Raw genomic sequence first — 26401 nt, 5'->3', positions numbered from 1 at the left:
TATTTGAGTTTTCAAACAGCTCTGTTTTCCTTCCTTCCTTCCGTCCTTCTTTTCCTGAAGTTTATTTATTTATTTATTATTTTAAAATTATTTATTTATTTATTTACTTGGCTGTGCTGGGTCTTCGTTGCGGCATGCAGGACCTTCAGTTGCGGCATGTGAACTCTTAGTTTCAGCACGCGGGATCTAGTTCCCTGACCAAGGATCAAACCTGGGCCCCCTGCATTGGGGGTGTGGAGTCTTAGCCACTGAACCACCAGGGAAGTCCCTCCTGAGGTTTAATTGATAAACAATATGATATTAGTTTCATGTGTACAACATAATGATTGATATTTGTATATATTATGAAATGATCACATTAATCACATACCTCATCAAGGTTTTGTCTGCCATATCTGTATTCTTAATACATAGTACTACTACTACTATAGTGCCTAGTGTATCATAGGTGCCCAGTGAATGAATGAATGATTGACGTTCCTACTACGTGTCCTCTTTTTCAGGTTAAACTCCTGTTTCACTTTACTATCCATATTACAGTTTCTAGATCCTTCTCTTTTTTACATACTGGATGAGCTATTCTTAGGCTTTTCCATGTTTCACATCGGAAAATGTATTTTGATGACTAGAGGAAGTAAACTGCAACCTTCCAAAATAACTTTTATTGAAAAGTATACCAAATGGACAGTTGGTCCAGCTGCTTCCTTGGGGATGGTTCTGATTGCATTAGTAATTTCTCTAGCCACCTCCTTGCTGGGATAGAGCCCAGACCACCTAAGAAAAAATAAGCAGAGGTAGCACTTTGTACTTGTTTTTCTCTTTTACCTTCTGTCACCTCAGGAGGTTACTGCCTCCTGCTCACTTTACAGGTCATTGTAGATATAAAGACCACAATTTTCCCCTTTTGTAAGAGTGGCTACCCAAGATGCCATAATACCCTTAGGAGTCTCAGTCTCTTGGGCTGTAGACAGAATTGAAAAGCAGAGAGTCTGATACTAATTCCAGGGGAAAGGGCACAGTTCTTGTCCAGAATTGAAGGCAGATGAGTCAGGCAGCAGGAATCTATCAACTCCAAAGTCAATTCAGAAGCGATTTAATCTTTGCTATTGAAGCAGATCTGCAATGCCATTTGCCTGTCTAAAAATGAGATTACCCAGGATTCTTTTACAAGAAGATAAATTATTTGTGTAACAGTAGCTCCCAGCCTTGCATAATGTCTCTTCTTACTACCACATGCTAGTGGCACAGGGCACATCTCGTGTATAGTACTGAGGTGTGGAGATCAGGCCACATTGCTTTACTTAGGGTGTCCGGGGAAAGTTAACAGTTCTCAGCAACTCTCAGCCTTAATGGGCTTGGTTATTGTTAAAATTCATCTTTATCCAAGGAAGTGTTGGTTAATGATTTTTCTCTTGGCCCAACATGCCTGGGCATTAGCTGGAATTGCTGAGTGATTTGCAGTGGGGAAGCCATGAGAGCAATTTCTTGTTCGTCCACAGATTATCATTAGCAGTTTCATTTGCAGATTGAAGGAGCAGGAGGAGTGGGCTCTTCGCCAGTTGCAGCTTCCCTATGACTAGGGCGTTAGTTCAGTTGTGTCCAATTAACTTTTATTGCAGACAGTGGTGATAATTACTTGCGAGTCAGTTTTTTGGCTGTAGTTATCCTAAGGCTGAAGTATGAACTTGATGGATTTTAATAACCAGAGTGACATGTTTCACTCCACTGCAGTTACTTATTTTTCCAGACTTCTTTTAGATAGGAGGTCAAAGCATTGTAAAAATCCATTTCAGAATTAAGACATATTGTCCTTCTTTTGAAGAGCTGTGTAGGATCATATTTTAAAAGAATCTATGAGGAGCAGCCTTAATGGCTTTTTATATTCTGACATCATACCCTTGAGTTCATTGCTGCTTATCATGGGAGAATAGACTGAGATGGAACTAAATGTCATTCACAGGAGTATGTGCTTATTGTAAGATTATAGTAATTAGCAAGGTGCAGTTTAGTCCTCTGCTTGCACTAAAAGTGCAAAAGAAAACTTTTGGGCACTAAAGTCAGTATGGGGACTTCCCTGATGGTGCAGTGGTTAAGAATCCCCCTGTGCCAGTGTCGCCAATGCAGGCGACACGGGTTTGATCCCGGGTCCGGGAAGAACCCACATGCCACAGAGCAACCAAGCCTGTGTGCCACAACTACTGAGCCTGCGCTCTAGAGCCCGTGAGCCACAACTACTGAGCCCATGCGCTGCAACTATTGAAACCTGAGCACCTCAACAAAGAGTAGCCCCCGCGCGCCGCAACTAGAGAAGCCCGCATGCAGCAATGAAGACCCAGCACAGCCAAAAAAAAAAAAAGATAATAATAAATTAAAAATTAAAAAAATAAAGTCAGTATGACACTGAGGACACGTTTCTTTAGCTCTATAGGAATTTTAGTTTGTGATTTTTAAAAGAAAGTTGCATAATGTCTTTGGAAACAATCCTTGCTAGGTAGAGAAACAGGGAAGAAACAAAAGGAAATAGTTTGTCTTTCTCTAAAGATGATGAAGTTCCTTTGCTATTTCCTCTTTCTCTGTTGTTGTTTGATGGTTACCCTGAATTGGCTTGTAAGCAAAATTTTCTCTCTTTAACACAAGAAGAGTGAAGCTGATTCCAGCTAGGGCTGTTCCTCGATCTCTAGGTGACTTGCTGCTGCTTTCACTCTGGATGTTGTTGCTCACCTTAGTGTCCTTTGTTGCTAGGCTCTCTTCCCAAGGGCCTGTCAATCTCCTTAGATATTTTCATGGATGTGGCTGCATAAAAATTTTGTTGAGGATAAGTTGCCAAAGAGTATGGCCATGCATTTTAAGAGTCTGCTTTTGTTAGTGTTTGTTTAAAGTAAGGGAAGGGGAATTCCCTGGCGGTCCAGTGGTTAGGACTTGGAACTTTTATTGCCATGGGCCCGGGTTCAATCCCTGGTCCCTGGTCCGGGACCTAAGATCCTACAAGCCGCGTGGCACAGCCAAAAAAAAGGGTGTGGGGGGGAGAAAGTTCATGGCTGCTTGGAGACAGACTATAATATAGTTATTCCTCTTCCAAAACTTCCATGATCACCCTAAATAGGAAAGAAGAGGAAAGGATGAGTGATAAACATCATCTTTGTACTGCTTCAAAGCTCTTCATTGTTACTGAAAACCTTTCTGCTGTAGAATAACCAAGACTCTGCCTGCCAGCTGCTGCTGGTGTGAAAGTAGAGAAGCTAGTTATAGTTGCTACATTTCAGGAAGTCTGGAGATAAAGCTTATGATGTCATTTGAAACTTTTTGTGTAGTGGGAGGAAAGAGTGTCAAAACCCTGTTACAGTCTGGAAGATATAACAAGGCTTTCCCGTGGAGCATAGGTTATATGTGTTTAGAAGAAAAGGCGTTGAAAAACTCTTACTAAAACATGAACTTGATGGAGATGTTAGTGAATGTCAGGCCTAAAGAAAGGAGGGTCATTAATAGTGCCTCCTTCAGGATAAGACATTGCTTTTGGAACCTTTCTAAAGGTGAAATTTTCCATCTTTAGGGTAAGAGAGTTGTATGAAAGCCACTTAGTGGAAGCATTGCCAGAAGAGAGTGGAGGTTGGGAGAGAATTTGAAGTGCAGGCACAGGAGAAAATGTTATTCAGATAAGTGCTGAAAAGAAATTAGAAGTTGATGAGGCAGAAAGATACAGGAAACCTATTCGAGAAGGCAAGAACCCCAGTGTCGGCACTCACCAATTCAGAGATGTCACCTGCGTTGAGATAAAATGAGAATGGTTTCTAACAGACCACTCTTTTCAACTCTTCTTTATGATCTCCACACCGCCCCCCTTCAGATTTCAACACTGCTATCTTGTTTTTTTTGTTTGTTTTAACAATTTTAGTAAAAAATTTGGAAACAGGGACTTCCCTGGTGGCACAGTGGTTCAAATCCGCCTGCCAATGCAGGGGACACCGGTTCGATCCCTGGTCCAGGAAGATCCCACGTGCCGCGGAGCAACTAAGCCCATGTGCCGGAACTACTGAGCCTGTGCTCTAGAGCCCGCGAGCCACAACTACTGAGCCCGTGTGTCACAACTACTGAAGCCCGCACGCCTAGAACCCGTGCTCCACAGCAAGAGAAGCCACCGCAATGAGAAGCCTGCACACCGCAATGAAGAGTAGCCCCCGCTCGCCACAACTAGAGAAAGGCAGCACGCAGCAATGAAGACCCAGCGCAGCCAAAAAAAAAAAAATTGGAAACAATCTCAAATTTATAGAAAAGCTGCAAGTACAGTACAGAGAATATTTTTCTTCCTTAAATCATTTGAGAATAAGTTGCTGACTTGATGCATCATCATCCTGAATACTTTGGTGTTTATCTTCTACGAACAAGAACATTCTCCAACATTATCACAATTCAGCCATCAAAATCAGGAAGTTAACACTGACAGATTGCCATCATATAATTCTCAGACACCCCTCAAATGTTGCTAGCTGTACCAGTAATGTTCTTTATTACAAAAAGGGTCCAGTTGAGGATCATACCTTGCATTTATTTCTTATGTCTTCTTGGTCTCCTTCAATTTGGAACAGTTTTTTAGGCCTTCTTTGATGTTCACGACCTTGACACTACTGAGTTATTTTGTAGAAAGTCCTCAATTTAGGATTGTCTAATGGTTCCTCGTGTTTAGTTTAGGTTATATATCTTTAACAGGAATATCGCAGGAGTGATGCTGTGTTCTTCACTGCATAATTTCAAGAAGTGCAGAATTTTTATTTGTCCAGTTACTGGGAATGTTTGATCACTTGGTTAAGGTGGTGCCTGCTAGGCATTTCCAGTGTAAAGTTACTCTTTTCCCTTTGTAATTACTAAGTATTTTGGGAGGAGACAATTTGATACCATGCAAATATCCTTTTCCTCTTAAGCCTTTCAGTTTACTAGTTTGTTTACATTAGTATGGACTCATGATTTCCTATTTTATTCAACTTATTACATTTTATTAAATTTAATCTGTTATCTTTATTTACTTTGATGTTCAAATTATCCCAGATTTTGCCAGTAAATCAGGAAAAAAAAATACATAACTATATGTTTAACCCTTAAAGATGCCCAAGTGATTTGCTGTCCTTTTATTTCAAAGGTTTGTCTGACATTAACCCAAACTAACATCTTTTGAACAGTGGTAGGAAAAAAAGTTTCTAATTATTCTATTCCTAGTATACGCCTCCTTCACTCAGTGCATCCATTCTCTGTTCCCTCTAATTACTACTGTGTAAACTTATCTTTCTGGAGTTTCCCTCACCAGTTGAGCATCTTGTAGCTTCTGTGTTCTTTGACATGTCACTATTATTCTTTGAGCACTTCCTTTCCTGCACAGTAGTATGTACCAGCCTCATCTAGTACTTTCTCTGCCTCAGCCATTTCTCCAAGGAGCCTTTGTTCCTGTTAGTGGAGGATTTAGTATTTAGAAGCCAAGATCTGAGCAGACCCTATTGGGGCTCATTGTTATTGAATGGGAAGTAGTCGCTGCATCCATCCCCTCTGGGGATGTTCTCACACCACTTGGGTTCTGGCTCCCCCCATGAGGGCTCCCCACCCTCAACTTTGTGGATACCCTCCGCACTCTGTACTCTGTTTGGGTACCTTCTCTTTCTAATCCAGTTGAAACAGAGGGAATTGGGTGAAAGTTGGTTAGGACACTTAGTTGGTGAGGGAGACCCCAGAGCGAGAAGTTGACAGAGTTGAAATTAGGACAGTGAATAGGTACACTGAGTAAAGGAGGCATGTACCAGGAATAGAAGAGCTGTGAACTTGTTTTCTGCCACTGTCTATAAAATGTTAATTTGTGTAGTGTTAGCCATTTCTTTGAGGTATCTTTGAGATAAAGGAAGACAGAACATTTAGACATCTGTAAGATAAAACGTGTATTTATATACTTTTTCCTGATTCACTCAATGCTAAAGTAATCTTGAGTTAAATTGCTTTGTTTGGGTGGCACTTAATATTTCGTATAAGACACATATTTGACCAGTTAGAACCGGTCACACACTGACATACAACAATGATGAATGATTATGGAATTTCTCAGGGCCAGTCTGCTGATGGGTTGATCTGTGAGTGAGCTGTAGTACTTTGAGTCCTTGAAAAATTTAAAACTACTTTGTTAGTTTTTGTTTTGTTTCCTAAGGCAGTTCCTGAAATGAGGAAGCCTCCTAAAGCTAAGTTCAGAATCTTATTTCTGTGGGTGTTTACTCTAGCTATCAAAGTATTCTTCCAGCAGGGAAGGGACTGTCTCTCTGTTCTCTAGTCTTCCTGTGGATATAGCCAGTATTCTGAATTTCATTAGCCAGTTGTGGTAGTTTGCAGGGTATGGGGGGAGGTGTTGCTTCTCTTCCTCAGTAAGCTTTCAGTTCCTGGGTCCTTTTGAGGTTTGTCAGCCTCTCCTGCTTTCAGAAACACCTTTAGCTTCAGAAGCCTGGTAATTCCTTGGATATGTGGAGTGTGAGCCGTAAAGCTTCAGGTGATAGTGAGTCTTAGTGAAATGGCAAGGCAAGATCTTTTGATTTTCACTAAGGCTCTAGAAACCCTCCCCCAAAGTTGTTATACATCAGAATTCCTCACTGTCCTCTACTCAGGCTGGGGCAGAAGGAAGGGCCTAAATGAACAGAACGTATTAGTGTATCAATCATGCCTTGTCCTATTACCTTAAAATCTGCCTATTGCCAAACTAACCCTAATAATACTAATACAGTGAAGGGTGATGTGTTTACTGTAAGCATAACTTCATTCCCTACCTGCGCTGAATTTACTAGCCTTACTGAAACTCTACACTAGAAATCTAAGGCACATAAGCTCAAGGTATTGTGTACAGAGAACTAGTTCTAAGAAGGTAACAGACCAAATGAATATATGGTGGAAATAGTAGATGCATAGCCATGGAAAAGCGTGAGCTCCTTTTCATCCCCCCAAATTTAGAACATCTTAAAGAGCAGAGGGATGCTTCCTGTCAGAGACCTTGGTGGGCTGTGTGATGCCCAGCTTCCGTCATAGTAGGCGTGTCCAAAATGGAAACTGACTTAGAAGAGGTATGAGTTGAGAGTACGTTCAGAGTTAGTCAAGGTTTACTTCTCACATTCAGGAAAGAGCATGAGAATAGGAAGGGAAGAGTTTTCTGTATGAGGATTGAGAATGAGAGATAACTGTGTTTGATCATTACTTGTAGTAGTCTCTGATACAGTTTCCTCAGTGTGAATGATAGAGCTTTCCCCTGGGGAAGAAAGTCTGACCACTCGAACCTAAAGTGTTTCTTTGCCTTTATGTAGTCACTTTCCCAATGCAGTCTTACCTTGGTTATAGTTGCTGCCCCGCCCCTTTTTTTAAAAAGGAATTTTCACTAAAAGCTGATTCCAAAGTGTTAGGGTAGCCGAAGAGTTACAGAGTATAATAGTATAATAGAGTTACAGAGCGAAGTGCTGATGTGGGACAGGTAGTTCCCCAAATCCATAGGAAAGTCGATAATTACACTTAAAAAACAAAACCATGGCTTAGAATTGTATGTTTTTGTTGTATATAATAGTGTAGGAAGAGGGCTATGATAGGTACTTAATAAATATTGACTTGAGAGGCAGCCGTGGTATAGGGCAGTGTTTTTCGAACATCTTCATCTGTGCCCACAATAAAGACTGCATCCCAGTAAATACACATATAATTTAAATAGCTGGAATAGAGTCATGAAACAATAAGCATTCTTACTGTTACTTTGTGATTTTTTTTTTTTAAAGGCTGGTGACAGCCTACAGATTAGAAAATACTTGTCTAATGGAATGAGCCACAAGTCTAGGAGTTATGACAGAGACTCTATATGAGGTCCACTATCCCAGCTACATATCACTAGACAAGTTACCTAATCTTTCTAAACCTGCTCATCTATGGAAAGGGAATGATACTTATTCCATATAGATTAAAAGATTGTTTTAAATTTCAAGTGAAATACTGTATGCAAACGTGTTTCAGAGTATAAAGAACTATAAAATGTAAGGTGGTGGTTTAGTTGTGTTGGGAAAATAAAAAGTGACCTGGATTTTGATAGATTAAGAAAGTGGTAAGAGCCAACATTTGAATAATGTTCAGGCACCAGTGTCCTAAACACTTGAGTATATTAAACTCATTTAATTCTTACAACAATCCCATGAACTAGGTCCATTTTACAGATGAAGTTGTTTCTTTCCCAAGGTCACATAGCTGGTAAGCAGCAGAGCTGAGAGTCAAACTCAGTCTTGTCTCTTAACCACTTTGATGTTTTGCCTCTTGTTAATCCAGATTTCTTCAGGTGATTTGAGCTGCACTTGACACTTATCTATATGTGAGTTTTTCCCTTTTGAAAACTTACGAGAAAATGACTGCCCTTGCCATCCAGTTTTTTCCTGTTACTTCCTTGGCTCTGTTCGTTTTATATTCAAGAAATGAAAGCTAAGTAGAATGTTATCCTGAACTAGATAGTCCAGGAATGAGAATTTATCCCCACAAAGTGCTGTAATGCATTTAATGGTCAAATACAAATGACTTCATAATTTTTATGTATATATAATAAATTTTACAAAATTATTATTATACCGTGTGTATATATATATATATATATATATATATATATATATATATATATACTTTTTTTTTTTTTTTTTTAGTTTTGGCTGTGTTGGGTCTTTGTTTTTGTGCGAGGGCTTTCTCTAGTTGCGGCGAGTGGGGGCCACTCTTCATCGCGGTGTGCGGGCCTCTCACTGTCGCGACCTCTCTTGTTGCAGAGCACAGACTCCAGACGCGCAGGCTCAGTGGTTGTGGCTCACGGGCCCAGTTGCTCCGCGGCATGTGGGATCTTCCCAGACCAGGGCTCGAACCCGTGTCCCCTGCATTGGCAGGCAGATTCTCAACCACTGCGCCACCAGGGAAGCCCTATATATACTCTTTTAACCCAGCATTTATATTATAAGCATTTTTTTGTCCTTAGATATTTTTTAACAATATATATTTTTTAATTTGGGAGGCTCATACTAATTTTATTAGATGAATAGCCCATAATTTATATAACGATTTCCTTACTTTTGGACATTTAGATTGTTGGAGTTTTTGCACAATTATGAACCATACTACAGTGAAGAGAGTTGTATGGAAATCTTTGTTTACATTTCTGATTATTTCCTTAAGTTAGACTTTAGAAATGTAGTTACCATATCAAGAGTATGAATATTTTAAAAACTTCATATTTATTTCTAGAAAGAATATGTCAACATCTCACTTTAGTGACTCTTCAGTGTATCCTTGACTCAGTGTGTTCTAGATTTTTTTTCAAACATGTTTGTCAATTTTTTTAAAATTATTATTTATTTATTTATTTTTGGCTGTGTTGGGTCTTCGTTTCTGTGCGAGGGTTTTCTCTAGTTGCGGCGAGCGGGGGCCACTCTTAATCGCGGTGCGCGGGCCTCTCACTATCGTGGCCTCTCTTATTGCGGAGCACAGGCTCCAGACGCACAGGCTCAGTAGTTGCGGCTCACGGGCCTAGTTGCTCCGTGGCATGTGGGATCTTCCCAGACCAGGGCTCGAACCCGTGTCCCCTGCATTGGCAGGCAGATTCCCAACCACTGCGCCACCAGGGAAGCCCTGTTTGTCAATTTTTAATCAAAAAATAAAATGTCATTCTATTTAATTTACATTTCTTTAAATATTAGATAGTTGCTCCATTTCTTTATATGTTTAGTACTTGCTTATATTTCTCCAACGACTTTGGTGGGAGTTGTGTCTTCAGTCCACGCACATGCATTCAGATGTTGCTGTGGATCCTGTCTCCTTTCACTGCTTCCATTCATAACTCTTCAACACCTCTTCAAAATTTCATTAAAACCATTCTCTGCAGTTTTGACAAACTACTCTCTTAGGCAATATAAATCAGTGTTACTCATTACATAGCAAAAATATGGGTTTATAAATATCTCTTGAAATTTCTAAACCCAGCAGTGAGCTTGGATGAGGCACTTTAGACCCAGAAAAGAAGACACCTTGGCACCGGGGTGAGGAAACAGAAGCACACACAGACCCAAACACTCTCATCTATATTTGTTTTAGAATAATACCTTGTGGGGACTTGTCTGGTGGTGCAGTGGTTAAGAATCCGCCTGCCAGTGCAGGGGACACGGGTTCGAGCCCTGGTCTGGGAAGAGCCCACATGCCGCAGAGCAACTAAGCCCATGTGCCACAACTACTGAGCCTGCGCTCTAGAGCCCACGAGCCACAACTACTGAGCCCGCGTGCTGCAACTACTGAAGTCCACGCGCCTAGAGCCCATGCTCCGAAACAAGAGAAACCACTGCAATGAGAAACTCTCGCTTACCACAACTAGAGAAAGCCTGTGCACAGCAACGAAGACCTGATGCAGCCAAAAATTTAAAAATAAATAAATAAATTTATTTATTAAAAAAAAAAAGAATAATGTCATGTAGTTACGTACTCAAAATGGAGCAGGCTTATAAAAAAGTGAAATAATGCCATTTGCAGCAACGTGGAGGAACCTAGAGATTACATGCTAAGTGAAGTAAGTCAAAAAGAGAAAGACAAGGGGAGTTCCCTAGTGGCCTAGTGGTTAGGATTCTGGGCTTTCACTGCCGTGGCCCGGGTTTGATCCCTAGTTGGGGAACTGAGATCCTGCAAGCCATGCAGCTTGGCCAAAAAAAAAAAAAAAAGAAAGAAAAGAAAGACAGACAAATACCATACGATATCACTTATATGTGGAATCTAAAATATGACACAAAAGAACTTATCTACGAAACAGAAACAGACTCACAGACATAGAGAACAAACTTGTGGTTGCCAAGGCGGGGTGTGGGGGAGGGATGGACTGGGAGTTTGGGATTAGCAGATGCAAACTATTATTAAATATAGACTGGATACACAACAAGGTCCTACTGAAAAGAATATGAAAGAGAATGTATATATATGTATAACTGAATCACTTTGCTGTACAGCAGAAATTAACACAACGTTGTAAATCAACTTCAATAAAACACATTTTTTAAGAAAATGAAGCAGGCTTTCTAAATGACCTTAAGTCTCTTAAATTTCTGTCACCCTTTAAACTTGAAAGCCAGACTCTAGACTGAGTTAGGGGGCCTGCTCTGGTGAGGTGATTCTGAGGCAAGGGAGTGACTAGAGAATGCGGCCTCTGTGCAGGTGAGGGGAGGAGAAAGGGCGTGAGTAAGCAACTCATTTAGATGTTCTTTAAACACATGCTTGCCAACGGTTTTTAACAGCCTGCTAAATTCTTCAAATTCTTTTTCCATGTTGTGTCTTTGATCTGTAAAATTACAGAAGCTATACTGAGGAACTGCCTTTTTCATTTTTACCAGAATGAATACCTGTCTATGATCTGACTTGTTTTGGGCTCAGTCAAGGCCTATTAAAAGACTTTTTAGACACCCTGAGTCTTAAAATTGCACCCAACTTTGATATCTTTCCTACAGATTTCCTTTTTTTTTTTTTTTTTTTTAATGATTAGCTCTTATGCCTCAGTTTCCCCATCTGGGTGTGAGATCTGTGCTTCTCTGGCAGCTTTTCATGGACTCATGTGTGATGCGGGCTTTGAAGATTAAAAGCTGCCACATAATTATAGGTTATTTGTTAACTTATATTTAATCTGAGTAATAATCAGAAAGTTTCTGATTTGATACAAGTTTCTACAGGAAATTGTAAAAGGTAAAAATCCAATATTTGTGTATTATCTCAAGGAAGCGGTTTCTTCTGGTTTCTTGTTATTCTCATTGTCTTGCTGGGCACAGTCCCAGGTACTTATGAGTAAAATTCTACCCAGCTTGAGAGCTCTGCTTGTGATTATGAATGTGGTTAAATACAAAGGTCAGTCTACCTTTCTAAAATTGTTCAGCTTAAGTTATAGTGATACAACCCTGATAGGAAACTGAAGGCTATTACATACGATAATGAAAAACTGCAAATTCTGATTTAGCGGCTTGCAATGAACACAGCCTGCATTTCACATTTTTAGGAACACTGATTTCTACCTAATGGGGATGAAAGTACAGAAGCCAAAGGATACTTTTCTTTTTTCTTTCTTTTTTTACTTTTTGGCCTTGCTGCACAGCATGTGGGATCTTAATTCCCGGACAAGGGATCGAACTTGGCCCCCTGCAGTGGAAGCATGGAGTCTTAATCGCTGGACTACCAGGGAAGTCCCAAAGGATACTTTTCAATACAATGCAAAAGTAGTACCTGGGCCTTTTTTTTTTTTTTTTTTTTTAAAGTACCTAGGCAGTTTTTGTCTCCTCTGCTCTCTCACTCTCAGAGTAAAGGCACCTGTGCACACACGGGCATGGGCACTTTTTGGCACTTGTATTATCCATGTGTTTCAAGGACCTAAATTCAGATGAATTCCAGAGCCTGGGATTAAAGTATATTGCTATTCTTCTGGAATGTGAGCCAGTAATATTTATTAAACGTCTGTTACATGAATAATCTCATTTCTGACCCTGTAACTTGGAAGGATAAATAAAAGACAGTCTTTGGAAGCTCACACTCGAGTTGAAAGGTTAGAATGTCCAGGGCAAATACTTTCCTAGGACCTGAATAACAAATTCAGGAGAAAGCACTGGGTCATAGATGAAATAAATAATAAGAGGATCTAGGAAAGAGTATTCATGCTAAAGAAAGCACTGGCAGAGAAAGCACCTTTAGGGACCAGGGTGGGGGTGGGAAACAGAATAGGAACAGGACCTGTTGTGATGGGTTTAAAGGGTAGTTAGAAATAATGTTTCCAGGGCTTCCCTGGTGGCGCAGTGGTTGAGAATCCACCTGCCAATGCAGGGGACACAGGTTCGAGGCCTGGTCCGGGAAGATCCCACATGCCGCTGAGCACCTAAGCCCGTGCACCGCAACTACTGAGCCTGCACTCTAGAGCCCACGAACTACAACTACTGAAGCCCGTGCACCTAGAGCCCGTGCTCCGCAACAAGAGAAGCCACCGCAATGAGAAGCCCGCGCACCACAATGAAGAGTAGCCCCCGCTCACCACAACTAGAGAAAAGCCCGTGCGCAGCAACGAAGACCCAACGCAGCCATAAATAAATAAATAAATAAATAAAAATTTAAAAAATAATAAATAAATTTTAAAAAAAAGAAATAATGTTTCCAGACCCCTTGAGCCTCTGTGTTCAGCTATGTGGAGACGGTTTGCAGCAGGGATAGTTCTGGGCTTTCAACAAAGTTAGTCCAGAGTGAACATCCATCTTTCTCTCCTGCTCTTTCTCCCAGCCCAGAGTTGTGAGGTTACAGTTACAAGTGACTTTAAGTCCCCTATTGAGTTAAAGATAGAGAAGAAAGATGCCTTTGAGCAATGACTGTTATTCAGATTGGGTAAATAGTGAAAAGTACAAGGTAGTTGGAAGTTCACAGTTACCTGGACTGACAAAAATTACCAGTTGAATAGATTATTTCATTGACACAGACCATAAGATGACTGATTCTGCAGAGTCTGATTTGATAAACATGTAATATTTGCCATCCTTGACCCTGTTTATTTTCCCCAGAGCAGTATTTCCGTTAGGTTTTAACCTAATTTCTTGGGCCCCAGGAGTAAAAGAATGGGAAACAGTAGGATAAAACTTCTACCCCCACTATTGAAAAGTAGTGTTTTTAGATAAGCCTTTTACCTCATGGATGAGAAGGCTTATTAATCAGAGATAGTGATGACTCTTTTAATTAATGTAGTTTCTCAGTGTTAATCATATTCTCTTAAGATGCATGTGCTTAGGATTTTCACTGTTGGGTATATTTTATAAAGTGGAGTCAAATTACATGGGGCATTAACATTTCTTTTTTTTACTTGGTATTTCAGAGATGGCACTGCTCTCAATTTCATTTTTTGATTAAAGTCCATAAATGGCAGGTTTAAAATTTTGAACCACAGCATGAATCAGAAATTGGGCTAGTCAACCTTTTTTTTGTGGCGGTAGTGGGGGGTTCTTTTTGAAGGTGGGGTTGAAGGCAGGGAAGGAGAAGGAAAGCAGGAGAGAGACTTGGCAAAAAAGGGTACTGGAAGGCACTAGGGTGTGAGTGGGAGACTATGCTGGGAAGTGATTACTCTAGATCGCTTCACCCCCAGCCCCCAAGTAAAAATGCCTTTGCTAGCATTTTATTTTCTCTCCCTTCCTTTTCTCACTAAAAAAAATATGAAGAGGAGTCTTCCTTTTCCTCCTTTTCTACCCTTCAGTGGTCGTAAGCATAAACAGGGACAAACAGTACAGACAGCGGAGGTTTTCCTACCAGCACAAACCTGTCCTAAGGCAGAGATGGTCCTTTATCAGATGCCACCCAGGAAAGCAGAGAGTGTAACATCACAGCTCTTAATAAAACCTCTGTCAGTCTCAGTGGGGCGGGGGAGGTGGGGGGCATGGATGAAAGTCCTTTTGAATTTTCTCAGTGGGGACAGGGTTTTTTTGTTCCTTAATTAGAGGTAGTCTGGGAGAAGCTAGCACTTGTGCAAATGCCCCAGGAGAGTCTGGACACCTTAGTTCTGTGCTCATGGTAATACTGTCGTCCCCCTACTTAGGCAGCAGACCAGCTGGTGGTGGGAAAGCTGTCTGAGAGCTCCCAGAGAGGCTCTGCCAAGATCTTTTTTCTTTCTCTGTGGCGTCTGCAGCTCATTTGGTCTGAGCACCAGGTTACTACTTGATACTGTTCAGTAGTCTGGACTTGAATTTTGAGGCCCTTTCAGAGAAGGTAGAGCTCATGTTGATTTCTTGGTCTAATTGTGCTTCTGGAAATATCAGCTGTAAATTGTATTGGAATTTAACGTTTAAGAAAAAGCCAGATGGTAATCAAAATGTGTGGGTGGTTTGAAGTTTTTAAATAAAAGGCTTGTGCTCAGCTGTCAAGCCTCCAGAGGAGTGCTTTATACTATGCATCCCTGCTTTCTAGACTGGGTTGTGGAAGGAAGTTGCTTCCTTCCTGTTTCATCACAACCTTCGTGACCTTGCCACATTCTCTGCCTTCCCTGCCCTGGCAGAATCTGATTCTTGACTACAGTAAAACTGCTCAAGGGGCTTGAAGATTAAGGATGGCAGAACTCTTAAAGAAAGGTTCACAAACTAAGGGCTGTACTCTTAGCAGCCCAGTTAATGCCAGTAAGAGCTCAAGAGTATTCTAGACTTGCTGGGTGATTCTGGTTGGGAACATAATCATAGAGGGTCCCAAGCTCTGGTGTCTTTCTTATTCATTTACTTCTTCCTGCCCAAACTAAAAACTGACTTTCTGGAGTCTTTACAGAATTCACCTCTTATTTTTGTTCCTTTGTTTGCTGTCAGTAAATCCATTAATGCCTTTTGCCACAGTTTAACTGGCTTAATTCTCTCCTGTTCTGCCTCTTTTTTTTAAAAATAAATTTATTTATTTTTGGCTGCGTTGGGTCTTCTTGCTGCGCGTGGGGTTTCTCTAGTGGCAAGCAGGGGCTACTCTTCGTTGCAGTGCTCGGGCTTCTCATTGTGGTCGGGGGCTTCTCTTGTTGCGGAGTACAGGCTCTTGGCTTGTGGGCTTCAGTAGTTGTGGCTCACGGGCTTTAGAGCTCAGGCTCAGTAGTTGGGGCACATGAGCTTAGTTGCTCCTGTGCATGTGGGATCTTCCGGGACCAGGGCTTGAACCCGTGTCCCCTGCATTGGCAGGGGGATTCTTAACCACTGCGCCACCAGGGAAGTCCCTCTATTTTTTTTTTATATTAATTTTGTTTATTTATTTTTGGCTGTGTTGGGTCTTCGTTTCTGTGCGAGGGCTTTCTCTAGTTGCGGCAAGCGGGGGCCACTCTTCGTCGCGGTGCGCGGACCTCTCACTATCACGGCCCCTCTTGTTGGGAGCACAGGCGCCAGATGCGCAGGCTCAGTAGTTGTGGCTCACGGGCCTAGTTGCTCCGCGGCATGTGGGATCTTCCCAGACCAGGGCTCGAACCCATGTCCCCTGCATTGGCAGGCAGATTCTCAACCACTGTGCCACCAGGGAAGCCCCCTGTTCTGCCTCTTGAAATCCAGAGTTGTGACTTGAAGGGCAGTATGTTATAGTCAACTCTTAGGATACACAACTTCCACTCGTCTCTTCTTGGTTGCAAGGCATCAAGATTTACTAGGTATTTCAGAGATTACAGTGATCATTCATAGATTGGTTCCTTCCAGAAAGTACAGGGAGAGAGTGTATCTGCAAGAGAGCTGAATGAATGTGTTTTTTGTACCTCCATAGTCACAGTATCTCAGCTTTCCAGGTGAATTACAAAGCCTGGAGGTGGGGGTGTGCTTGGCTCGTTGGAAGAGCTCCAGGGAGACCACTATGGCTGGAAGTAGAGTCAGCAAGAGGGGCAGGGGAGGTTAGAGGATGAGGTCAGAGAGGTAATGGTCATGTAACAGATCATGGAAGGCCTTGTGGGCCACGTTAGGATTTTGTATTTTATTCTAAGTGAGATGGCAAGTCATTGGAGATTTTTGAGCTGATATGATTTCCAATTAAAAAAAATAAATTACTCTGGCTGCTATGTGGAGAATAGATTGGGTGATGGGGCAAGGGTGGAACAGAGAGACCATTTGGAAGGCTATTGTAGTAATCCAGGCTAGAGATGATGAGATGACAAGTGAATTTATTGCCTACTTCCAAGAAAGGTTGGGAGACGTAATTAAGAAAACATCACTAGGACTTCTCTGGTGGCGCAGTAGTTAAGAATCTGCCTGCCATCGTAGGGGACACGGGTTCGAGCCCTGGTCCAGGAAGATTCCACATGCCGCGGAGCAACCAAGCCTGTGCGCCACAACTACTGAAGCCTGCGCTCCTGGGGCCCGTGCTCCACAACAAGAGAAGCCACTGCAGTGAGAAGCCCGCACACTGCAACGAAGAGTAGCCCCTGCTTGCCGCAATGAAGACCCAACGCAGGCAGACATACATACATACATACATACCTAAATAAATAAATAAGAAAACGCCACTAAAGCCCCTCACACAGTCCATTTCACAATATTAGGCTCCAGTATTTGTTAATTCTCTTCCTTTCCTTGGAGTTTGCCCTCAGCTATATTAGGACCATAGGGGAGAGGTTATTAAATAGAGATCAGCATTCACAAGGGAAGGGTTGTGAGCAGTACCTCAGTCATTTGACCCTAACAGAAGACTTTTTATTTCTTGAGGCACTGCAGTTGACACACTGTGTTCATACTGTCATCCCACCCACCAGAGACCTGAAAAGACTGAATCTGTGCCAGAACTCTGGGGCAGCTCCATTCTCATTGAGGCATTCACTCTTCAGTTCTTTCTGCACTTGCTATCTTAGACACAGTTTGAGTAGCCTTTTTTACAAAGTATCTTTTCAGCTACCTGGCCTTTCCAGCTGGAGCTCTGTGATACTCATCTTTACAAAGTAGTTTCACATACTTGAGAGGGCCCTCTAAGGGAAAGAGAGAGGTTTTGTGGTCTTTGTTTAACATTTGAGCTTTCCCCCATTCCTCTTTTGTTGTGATTTAAAGCCTTAATATGCCACCTTGATTTCTGGGGTTTGCAGTATGGGAAAGGAATTTAATGTGTTTTAGTACATTATGGTTGTTTGGGAAAAAGCTTGGTCCTTGGTACACAGGGAGCTTGCATTGTTGACAAGGCTTCCTTCCCTACAGAAGGCTACATCAGTGTCTGCTTGCTTTGGCTGTATACCTCTTGTTGGAAGACTTCACTGATGAAACCATGCCATCTTGATACAATGTCAGGATTGCCTGCCCAAAGAGGGCTGCTGGCAGCCTACCACCTCCTTGATTTACCCTGGGAGCAAAGCAATTTTTTTCTTTTTTTGGGTTCTGGAGGTCTAATTGTGTGAATGGCAATAAGAAGGTGAATCCCTAGAAACATACAAACAGAGTTTGCTTTAATAGTAGTTAATTTGTCTCTTAGGATGCTTTGTTCCTTCTTCTTTTTAAAAGTAAGTTCAGGTGAAATTCCCTGGCGGTCCAGTGGTTAGGACTCTGCCCTTTCACTGCTGAGGGCCCAGGTTCAATCCCTGGTCAGGGAACTAAGATCCTGCAAGCCATGTGGTGTGGCCAAAAAAAAAAAAAAAAAAGTTCAGATTACCAGGGTCATAAGTTGGACTTTGGGTGCCTTTGCAACTCATATACTGTACTGTCTCTGGAGATGTCTGACTGCCCCAGCCCCCAGCCAAGGCTGTGAATAGACTGAGCCAGGCCCTATGAGGGCGAGCTCTCTTCAGGAACATTGTTCTGTTTTCAGGGAGAAATCATCTTTTCCTTCACCTCAGTTAGACTGTGCCCTAGCCTTTCTGCTCCTGCCTCAGCTGGGGCACAGATGAAAGCCAGCATGCCGTTTATCTGGCAGCCACGTGGGCTTACCCAAAAACAGTACGGAGACGCAGTCTACAGGAAATGCAGATGCCAAACGAGTGCATCTATAGCTTGTGAACATAAAGACCTTCAATTGTTTGTGTGGATAGGTATTTTCTAGTTTTTATTTTTCCCACCCAAGCATCTGTGCTGACTGAAATATTTGAGCCATAGTAATAGTTGAGAGCAAATTGTGCTACAGATAAAGACATAGATATATTTTCAACCAACATGCTACTAATTAAATTGTTTATCTGTCTAAACCTGGACCACTGTTGCTCGTATCCGATGTCCCTGATAATCTTCCTTGAGTGAGTTGCCTTGTGTTCCATGACCTTGTTTTTTTGTCATTACAGTGTGAGTGACTGCCTCATGTTGTGTTGATGCTGGTCTGCCATGCTAGCCTGTCTACCAGGGCCAGGTGACCTGTCCTTTCAGCTTCTTTCTCACACGCAGATGAACACTGGACTTCAGAAATGTAAGTACTCTGGATCCCAGGGAAGGATGTGATCCTTTATTTTTTCCCTACATTTGAGCTATACCAGAGGCACATTTGGGGTACACTGACCATGAATTTTGGTACCTCCAAGATATTCTTCAGCACAGACAGCAAGAAAGCAGCTGCAAAACTTGTCAACACTGTGAGACACTTCTCTGATTAGAGAGATTCCCTTTTTTTTTAATTAATTAATTTAGTTAGTTATTCTGTTTATTTGGCTGTGTTGGGTCTTCATTGCAGCACACAGGATCTTTGTTGCGACGCGCGGGCTCAGTAGTTGCGGTGCGCGGGCTCCAGAGCACGCAGGCTTAGTTGCCTCGTGGCATGTGGAACCTTAGTTCCCCCGACCAGGGATCAAACCTGTGTCCCCTGCATTGGAAGGCGGATTCTTAACCACTGGACCACCAGGGAAGTCCTGAGAAATCCTCTTAAATACTAGAGTTCCCCAGTGTGTGTCATCTTAATTTTAATTGTTGCTGATAGTTATCTGTTAAGCAACAAGGCTGTAAGGAGTTTTACAGGATATATATCAAAGAAGTGTTTCAATTTGAACCCCCATGAGGAACTGAATGAAAACTCACAGTCCAGATTACTTACTGTATCTCTGAAACAAACTGTATCCACTGTTCTGTTGTTTTGAGCTCTCTGAGCACTCTCTGCCATGGAAATAGACAGTTCCCTTTGGCTTTTCTGTCTGCCTTCTGAGCTGTGGCCCTCAGTTCACAGCAAGTAAAGAAGCTTTCGCTTCCAGAACGGATAAGAAGCTAGCTTGCTCAGTCTCTCTGGGCGTGTTCCTGTTAATATACTTGCTACAAGATGGAGTTTTTGAGAACTGTTAGATTCCTGTCTTACGTTGGCTGGAATTGGGGCTTTATACTTTGTATTTTCCCAGATTCCTACCTTCTATCCCTGTATTACATCATGTGCAAGGAAAAGAGTCTATTCCTGGCTTATTACCATGTACGGCATCTTCAAGTGTAAAAATGGCCCTAAATTTGGAATAGACTTTCCTTTCAGAGCAAAAAGGGAAAATCAATGAGGCATCTAGGCTTACCCCTTAATAGAAAAGGAGCTTCAGCACCTTACCTGAATCCTTTATGACAGAGGTTGGCAAACTTTTTCTGTAAAGAGTCAAATAGCAAATATTTTAGGCTTTGTGGATCAGCCCGTATGGTCTCTGTTACATGCACTCATCTCAGCTGTCGTAGGGCACAGGCAACCGTAGACAGTATGTAAACAAATGAGTGTGGCTATGCTCCAGTAAAACTTTCTACAAAAGCACAGCAGCTGGGTTTTGGCTTGCAGGCTATAGTTTGCCGCCCCCTGCTCTGTGAGATCATCTTCAGAAGTTAAAAATGGTCTGGCCTCTTGACTTCCTTTCTTTGAGGGAGAGTAAGACTCAGAGCCTGGCTAGTTCTAGAATTTGGCCAGTGAATCCAACTTGCGTAATGACAAAGCTGAAGGTGACAGTCTTCCTTCTGCAGCTGCTTGACACAGTAGGCCAGCTCTGCTGTCCCAGCTCTTCCCCAGCTTTTCTCTTACTAAATGATAATTGGGTGAGGAAGTTGTCTGGGCTCCTTGGCCACCCAAATCTGCATGCTCACTGCATTGTGACTGGTTCCAGACTTCCAGGCACACAGCTGGGGAGGGAGTGTACTCGGAAGCGTGCAACAAGATAAAGAGCAGCTCACCGTCTTTCTTCTAGGCGCCTTAGCACACTCTGGCAGCTTCACCCAGAGATGTACTATCAAGGGCTGAACCGTTTGGGAAGAAAGGCAAATTGGCAGCTTTATCTTAGTTGCTGACTTTGGACCTTCACGCCCTTCTCCCCAAAGCAGTCCCCAAGTAGCCTCTGCCAACCACTGTCCCAAATCTCTATTCAGGAATTGAGGTTTCCTTTTTCCCTGGTTTCAGGCTTACCTGTCCGTTTAGGGGACAGTGTATTTGAATCCCTTTGACTCTCTTGTTGCTCTCCTTAACTACACCTAAACTTTTGCAGAGTAGAAAACCCAGTGGTGTTTTTAAGCCCACTTACTTTCTTCTTTCCTCTCCCAAAATGTGTAAGAAAACAAAAATCCTGGGACTTCCCTGGCCGTCCAGTGGTTAAGACTCCGTGCTTCCAACTGCAGGGGGCGTGGGTTCGATCCCTGGTTGGGGAACTAAGATCCTGCAGGCCACACAGTGTGGCCAAAAATTTAAAAAAGAAGAAGAAAATCCTGTCTTGTGACTTACAGCTGTTCGCATTAAGCATTTACCATTAAGGTGAGATGGAGTATAAGCTGTCTCCTTTGGAAACCAGCAGCCAAGGAGCTGCTCAGAGCCCAGGCCTATCAGCTGTAGAGACCTTACAACCAGTTTTGTAACTGCTATTCAGCCTTTCCCTGCCCTCATCCTAGGGAGGGTCTTAAAAGATGCTCAAAACACGGAACTCCGTATCTGGTGAGGGGATGGGGTACTGATATTTATAGCTTAATATACTTTTTTTTTTATTGTTAACATCTTTATTGGGGTATAATTGCTTTACAATGTTGTGTTAGTTTCTGCTGTATAACAAGGTGAATCAGCTATATGTATACATATATCCCCATATCCCCTTCCTTTTGCGCCTCCCTCCCCTCCTCCCTATCCCACCCCTCTAGGTGGTCACAAAGCACCGAGCTGATCGCCCTATGCTATGCAGCTGCTTCCCACTAGCTATCTGTTTTACATTTGGTGGTGTATATATGTCAGTGCTACTCTCTCACTTTGTCTCAGCTTACCCTTCCCCCTCCCCGTGTCCTCAAGTCCATTCTCTATGTCTGCATCTTTATTCCTGTTCTGCCCCTAGGTTCATCAGAACCATTTTTTTTTTTTTAAGATTCCATATATATGTGTTAGCATACGGTATTTGTTTTTCTCTTTCTGACTTACTTCACTCTGTATGACAGACTCTAGGTCCATCCATCTCACTACAAATAACTCAGTTTCATTTCTTTTTATGGCTGAGTGATATTCCATTGTATATATGTGCCACATCTTCTTTATCCATTCACCTGTCGATGGACATTTAGGTTGCTTCTGTGTCCTGGCTGTTGTAAATAGTGCTGCAGTGAACATTGTGGTACATGTCTGTTTTTGAATTATGGTTTTCTCAGGGTATATGCCGAGTAGTGGTGTTGCTGGGTCCTATGGTAGTTCTATTCTTAGTTTTTTAAGGAACGTCCATACTGTTCTCCATAGTGGCTGTATCAATTTACATTCCCACCAACAGTGCAAGAGGGTGTAGCTTAATATACTTTATATTGTAAGAGTCAGCTCCAAGGCAGGGGAAATGGGTCTGGGGTCAGGAGAGGGCATATGTGGCTTCTTGGCCCAACACTGTCAGTCACCTGGCTAATCACTTTTCCCCAGGCTTGAGCTGCCTTATGTACAGAGTCACAGGATTGGTCCCTTCAAAGGCCAACATTTTCTCTTCTCCCCTTCCTCTTCTACATGTATAGGATCACATCATCACAATGCATTTTCCATCCTAGAAATATAATTTGCCATAGTTCAGGCTGGATTAAAGGACATCTTGCCTCTGGGTGGGTCCTGCACTTGGTGGAAGACCACAGTTGTGGTTAGGTGGATGCCCTCCTAGCACTTTTCTCGATTGTTATTCCATAATGTCATTTGCTTTGAGAGACCTCAGCCATTTTGGAACTTTGTACTTGCAAATCTATTTTCCTCTGACCCGTCTTCTCCCAGTTCCCCAGAAAATGTGTTTTTGAACATTTTTTTCTTCTTTAACCCCAAGCATCTGCTCCTATTTTTCCAGCTCACAGTCAGGTATATAAATAGGGTGGCTTGATAAATATTTCTGGGTAGAGTGGTTGAAATGACCAAAGGTCCCTGAGTCCTCAAATCATCTTTTAGATAGTTACTGTGACCTATTTCATTGTAGAGTTTTGGGGCCTAGGGCAAGTATGGAAATTAATTTTTTACTACTTCTCTGTATGCTTATCTGCCCCCTAGTGGAAAGACCTGGAAATGGTGAATTGGCCCAGTGACTGGATAAACTACAGAGAAATATCAGAAACATTAGCTAACATTTGTTGAGTGCTTACCATATGCCAGGCACTATCTTGAATATTTGTATGTATGTTCTCATTCATTCCTCAATAATTCCATATGGGAGACTCTCTTATCTTTCTTTTCGGATGAGAGTGTTTGTCAGTGTCACATTACTATTCAGTGACTGGGCTAGAACTCACACTTGGGTCAGACTCCAGAGCCTGTATTTGACACACACTGCCTGTGTCTCTCCACAGGTTAGAGGTTCCTGCTGCATAAGCCACCCATGTCTTTTGATCTTCAAAACAGAAGGATAAGCAGGGAGGTCCTTGCAGGGAAGCCTGGATTCAGGGAGATGCCCCCAGTTCCTGGAAAAGACAGCAGTGCTTTCTCTACTACATGTAATGCTCAGACTCAAGTTCAGGAGGTACTGCAGTTAGGGCTTCCATGGTCAGGTTACTTTGTCCCGTCTGTGGGCAGACTCAGCCAAACCTGCTATCCTTGAATAATAACTATGGACAGTCATAGTTCCTGTTCACAGAGCATTTCCCATTCATTGGATCTCTTGATCTTAGTAATTCTGTGAGGTAGACAGCAGGTATCATCCCTGTTTATAAATGAGGAATGACTGAGAGAGAGACTGAGTAGTCAGATAATAAAGCCAGTGCTCGAATCTGGATCTCTCTTTTTTCTAACCACAGAGTCCCTGTTCTCTACCCTGCCTTACGTCTCGATTAATGACAGCACTGGTACCAGATATTTAAATAAGTTGCTTACAAAGCTGTAGTATCTGTGTTAGCTGTGCATTTAGAGGAAGGTGATGCAGAAGAAAGAAAGGCTTCAGGGCGCCTGTGTGGGGACTGAGATCAAGTACTGAGGAAAACTTGGCTCTTTTTTAAGGGTTGGGCTGAAATCTGGTACATGAGGTGGGTGGTGTTGGATTCCCAGAATGTGGCCTCTTTCTTGTCCAATATGCTCATCTCATCCTTGAGATTCTTCCTTAACATACTGTAGCCTGTGTCCACCCTTCCCGCCCCTCACCTCACCTCATCACCACTGTCAACATCAGTGGAGGCAGCACAGAGAGAGCTAATCGGGTGTAGTGTCCCACTCCACACTTCTGATTGAGGCCAAGCCATCAATACCTCTGCCTCTGCTAGAAAAAAACCAGCCTTAGAGTTGATATTGACTTGGAGCAAAGGAGCTCTGTTATTCAGCAAGCCACTGTACCAGTCTCTCTTCCCTGACCTTCAGAGAGAGGAGCCCATCAACATGGAGGAAAGCTCTTCCAACATGGAGGGGTGGACCTTCCTTTCCTGTCTGAACTGAAACGCAGCAGCTTCAGACTCACATTACTCAGCCGAGTCCCAGTTGTTCAGTCAGACAGTACACTTACCAAGCACTTACTACACGTTTGCTCTGGGTAAGGAAGACACTGAGCTAGGAATGTCACATGTTTTTGATCAGTCACACAAGAGTACAGTGGCTGACCAGGGCAGCTTCTAATGAAATTCTGGTGCCTTGAGTTTAGGGAAGATCTTTCAGTGATCCCAGACTTTTTTGGTGTCTTCTTGTCCAGGAGAATGTAAAACCGGTCAGAAAATGGCCCCACTTTGTCGAGACTGAAGCCTATTAAGGGTCAGTGGCTTATAAGAAGCCGCAGAACTCTGTTCTCCAGGCTTTGACCTCCTTGCCAGCTAGTGCTACCTAGTAGGTGGGAGACTTCCATGCCTCTCTGCCTCCCTCTTCTTCCTGCCTTCAGTTGTCACTGTCACATTCATCCTTCTAAATCAGTCCTTCTTCAAATCAGTCATCTTACAAACATTTCGTTTATGGACGGAGCAACTATTCTGTACTCAGTAAATAAAGCAGAACCTTAAATATGTGGGAGTGCCTACTAAGTTCAAGGCATTGTGCCCGTGTTTGAAAGCACAAACCTTTTCCTTTCTGTACCCTTTTTGCTAAGTTCTACCTTGTTGAGCATGGGTCCAGATCCCTCTGCCTCTTCTGGACTTGAGCTTTCTTTTCTTGCTTCCAAGAGCAGCAGTTTCTAAGCAGTTGCTGCCAGCCAACCAGCAATGTCACCTAACGCAGGCAGCTGTCCCCTTTTCCTGCTAGCACACTCACTACTTCTGTTCCAGTTGATGCCCAGCGACATGACTTTGAATGGGGTCTCCTCTGGGCCAAGCCAGCTGAGGCCACAAGCCAGGCATTTGGCCAGCTCAGTCCTTGGTCTGCCCTGGCTGCCCCCTAGAAGGGGAGGAAGTAGGGAGGGAATCAGCTAGCTGAGCCAAGGCTCCCAGCCAGTCCCCTTTTTTTTCTGCTCTGGGCAGTCTGTGTACTTACTCAGCAAGCCTTTATTAAGCACCTTCTGTGTATACTCAGGGGAGACCCTCCCCAGAGAGAGGGAGAAGGGAGCAGAGACCCCTTGCCAGGAGCCTGGCATCGTTAAAGAGCTCTTGTTCTCAGAACCTTTTCCTTTTTGATGGAAGCACGACATCCGCTGGAGCCCCCTGAAGGGAGGCAACTGGAGATGGGAACAAAGAGACTGTTAGCATTAATGAGGCCCATTGAGCGGTGTTTCCGCAGTCTCCAAAGAGGGCAGGTTTTTCCTCTTTCATTTTGGAAAGTGACAGCTCACAAGGGCCGAATACAGACTATTTTTGGCTCTCAGGACTTAAAGATTCTCTGAATCCTTTCTCCTCAGTTCCCTCCCTGCTGCCCTGTCATTATTGTTACCCCCACAAGGAAATAAATAAAGCCTTTTGATCTTCACCCAGTCAGGCTTAGAGTAAGCTGTAAACAAAAGTGAACTTGTGACTTGGGGATGGGGAAGGGATGTTGGCAGCTTACTCCTCTGCCCCTGAAAAAGAAGCATCCTGTCTGCTGCGCCAGGATGCCCACCCAGTCGGCACGGTGCCCCAGCTGCCAAGGCAGAGAGAAAGTTGATGCCTCACTGGCAACTGCAGACTGTAGAGGAGTCGTTCTGGGTACCCTCTTCCCCAGGGTGTCATGGGGCAGGGACTGAGGGGCCCTGACAAACAGCTCTGCTTAGAACCTTCAACCCTCAGGCCAGGATGGGCTGGTAGGAACTTGGAGAGAATTCCATGTGAGAATTGGCCAAGTTCTGGCTCTCTAAGATACAAGACTTTGGAAAGTTGCTCTGCTATTCTGATCTTTAGTGACCTCATTTGTAAAGTGGGAATACCATGATAGTACCTGCCTCCTAAAGCAGTAGCAAGGATTCGTTGAGATAGCCTGTCACTCAGCACAAGACCTGGTCCATTAGAAGTACTCACTAAATGTGAGCAGTGCTTGTTTTTGTGGGGGCTGAGGCTGGGTCTCAGTGGAAGACTAGAGGTGACAGCTTAGTTCGCCCTGCCCCTCAGGCCCTCAAATGGGAAATCTAGAAGGGCTGGTTGGCTTGGCACTGATGAGCTCCGTCTCCTTCTTTGCTCTCCTTCCCCTTCTCTCT

The 26401-nt window shown here is 43.0% G+C and overlaps 1 protein-coding gene and 1 long non-coding RNA gene across 6 annotated transcripts in view; one reads left to right on the top strand and one right to left on the bottom strand.

Annotated features, from left to right (window-relative positions):
• FAM222B (family with sequence similarity 222 member B) overlaps positions 1-26401 on the top strand; it is a 65980-nt gene that overhangs the window by 35657 nt on the left and 3922 nt on the right. For all 4 annotated transcript variants that reach the window (XM_082442812.1, XM_082442810.1, XM_082442813.1 and 1 more), the window contains one exon: positions 18752-18873. In XM_082442812.1, the coding sequence (XP_082298938.1) occupies positions 18792-18873 (82 nt within the window). In that variant the 5' untranslated portion in view covers positions 18752-18791. The remainder of the gene's footprint in view (positions 1-18751; positions 18874-26401) is intronic.
• On the bottom strand, positions 381-26396 carry LOC309650897. 2 transcript variants are annotated; one of them, XR_014257803.1, is made up of 2 exons: positions 23973-26396; positions 381-3095 (listed from the first exon to the last, which is right to left on the bottom strand). It is a non-coding gene; the product is annotated as an uncharacterized lncRNA (long non-coding RNA). The 2 variants fall into 2 exon arrangements; XR_014257804.1 differs by lacking the exon at positions 381-3095 and adding an exon at positions 22155-22402.

Source organism: Balaenoptera physalus (assembly GCF_965194825.1).
Source record: "Balaenoptera physalus genome assembly, chromosome: 20".
NCBI lineage: Eukaryota > Metazoa > Chordata > Mammalia > Artiodactyla > Balaenopteridae > Balaenoptera > Balaenoptera physalus.
Note: the sequence above shows the minus strand (reverse complement) of the source record. Positions and strands in the feature narration are given on the sequence as shown.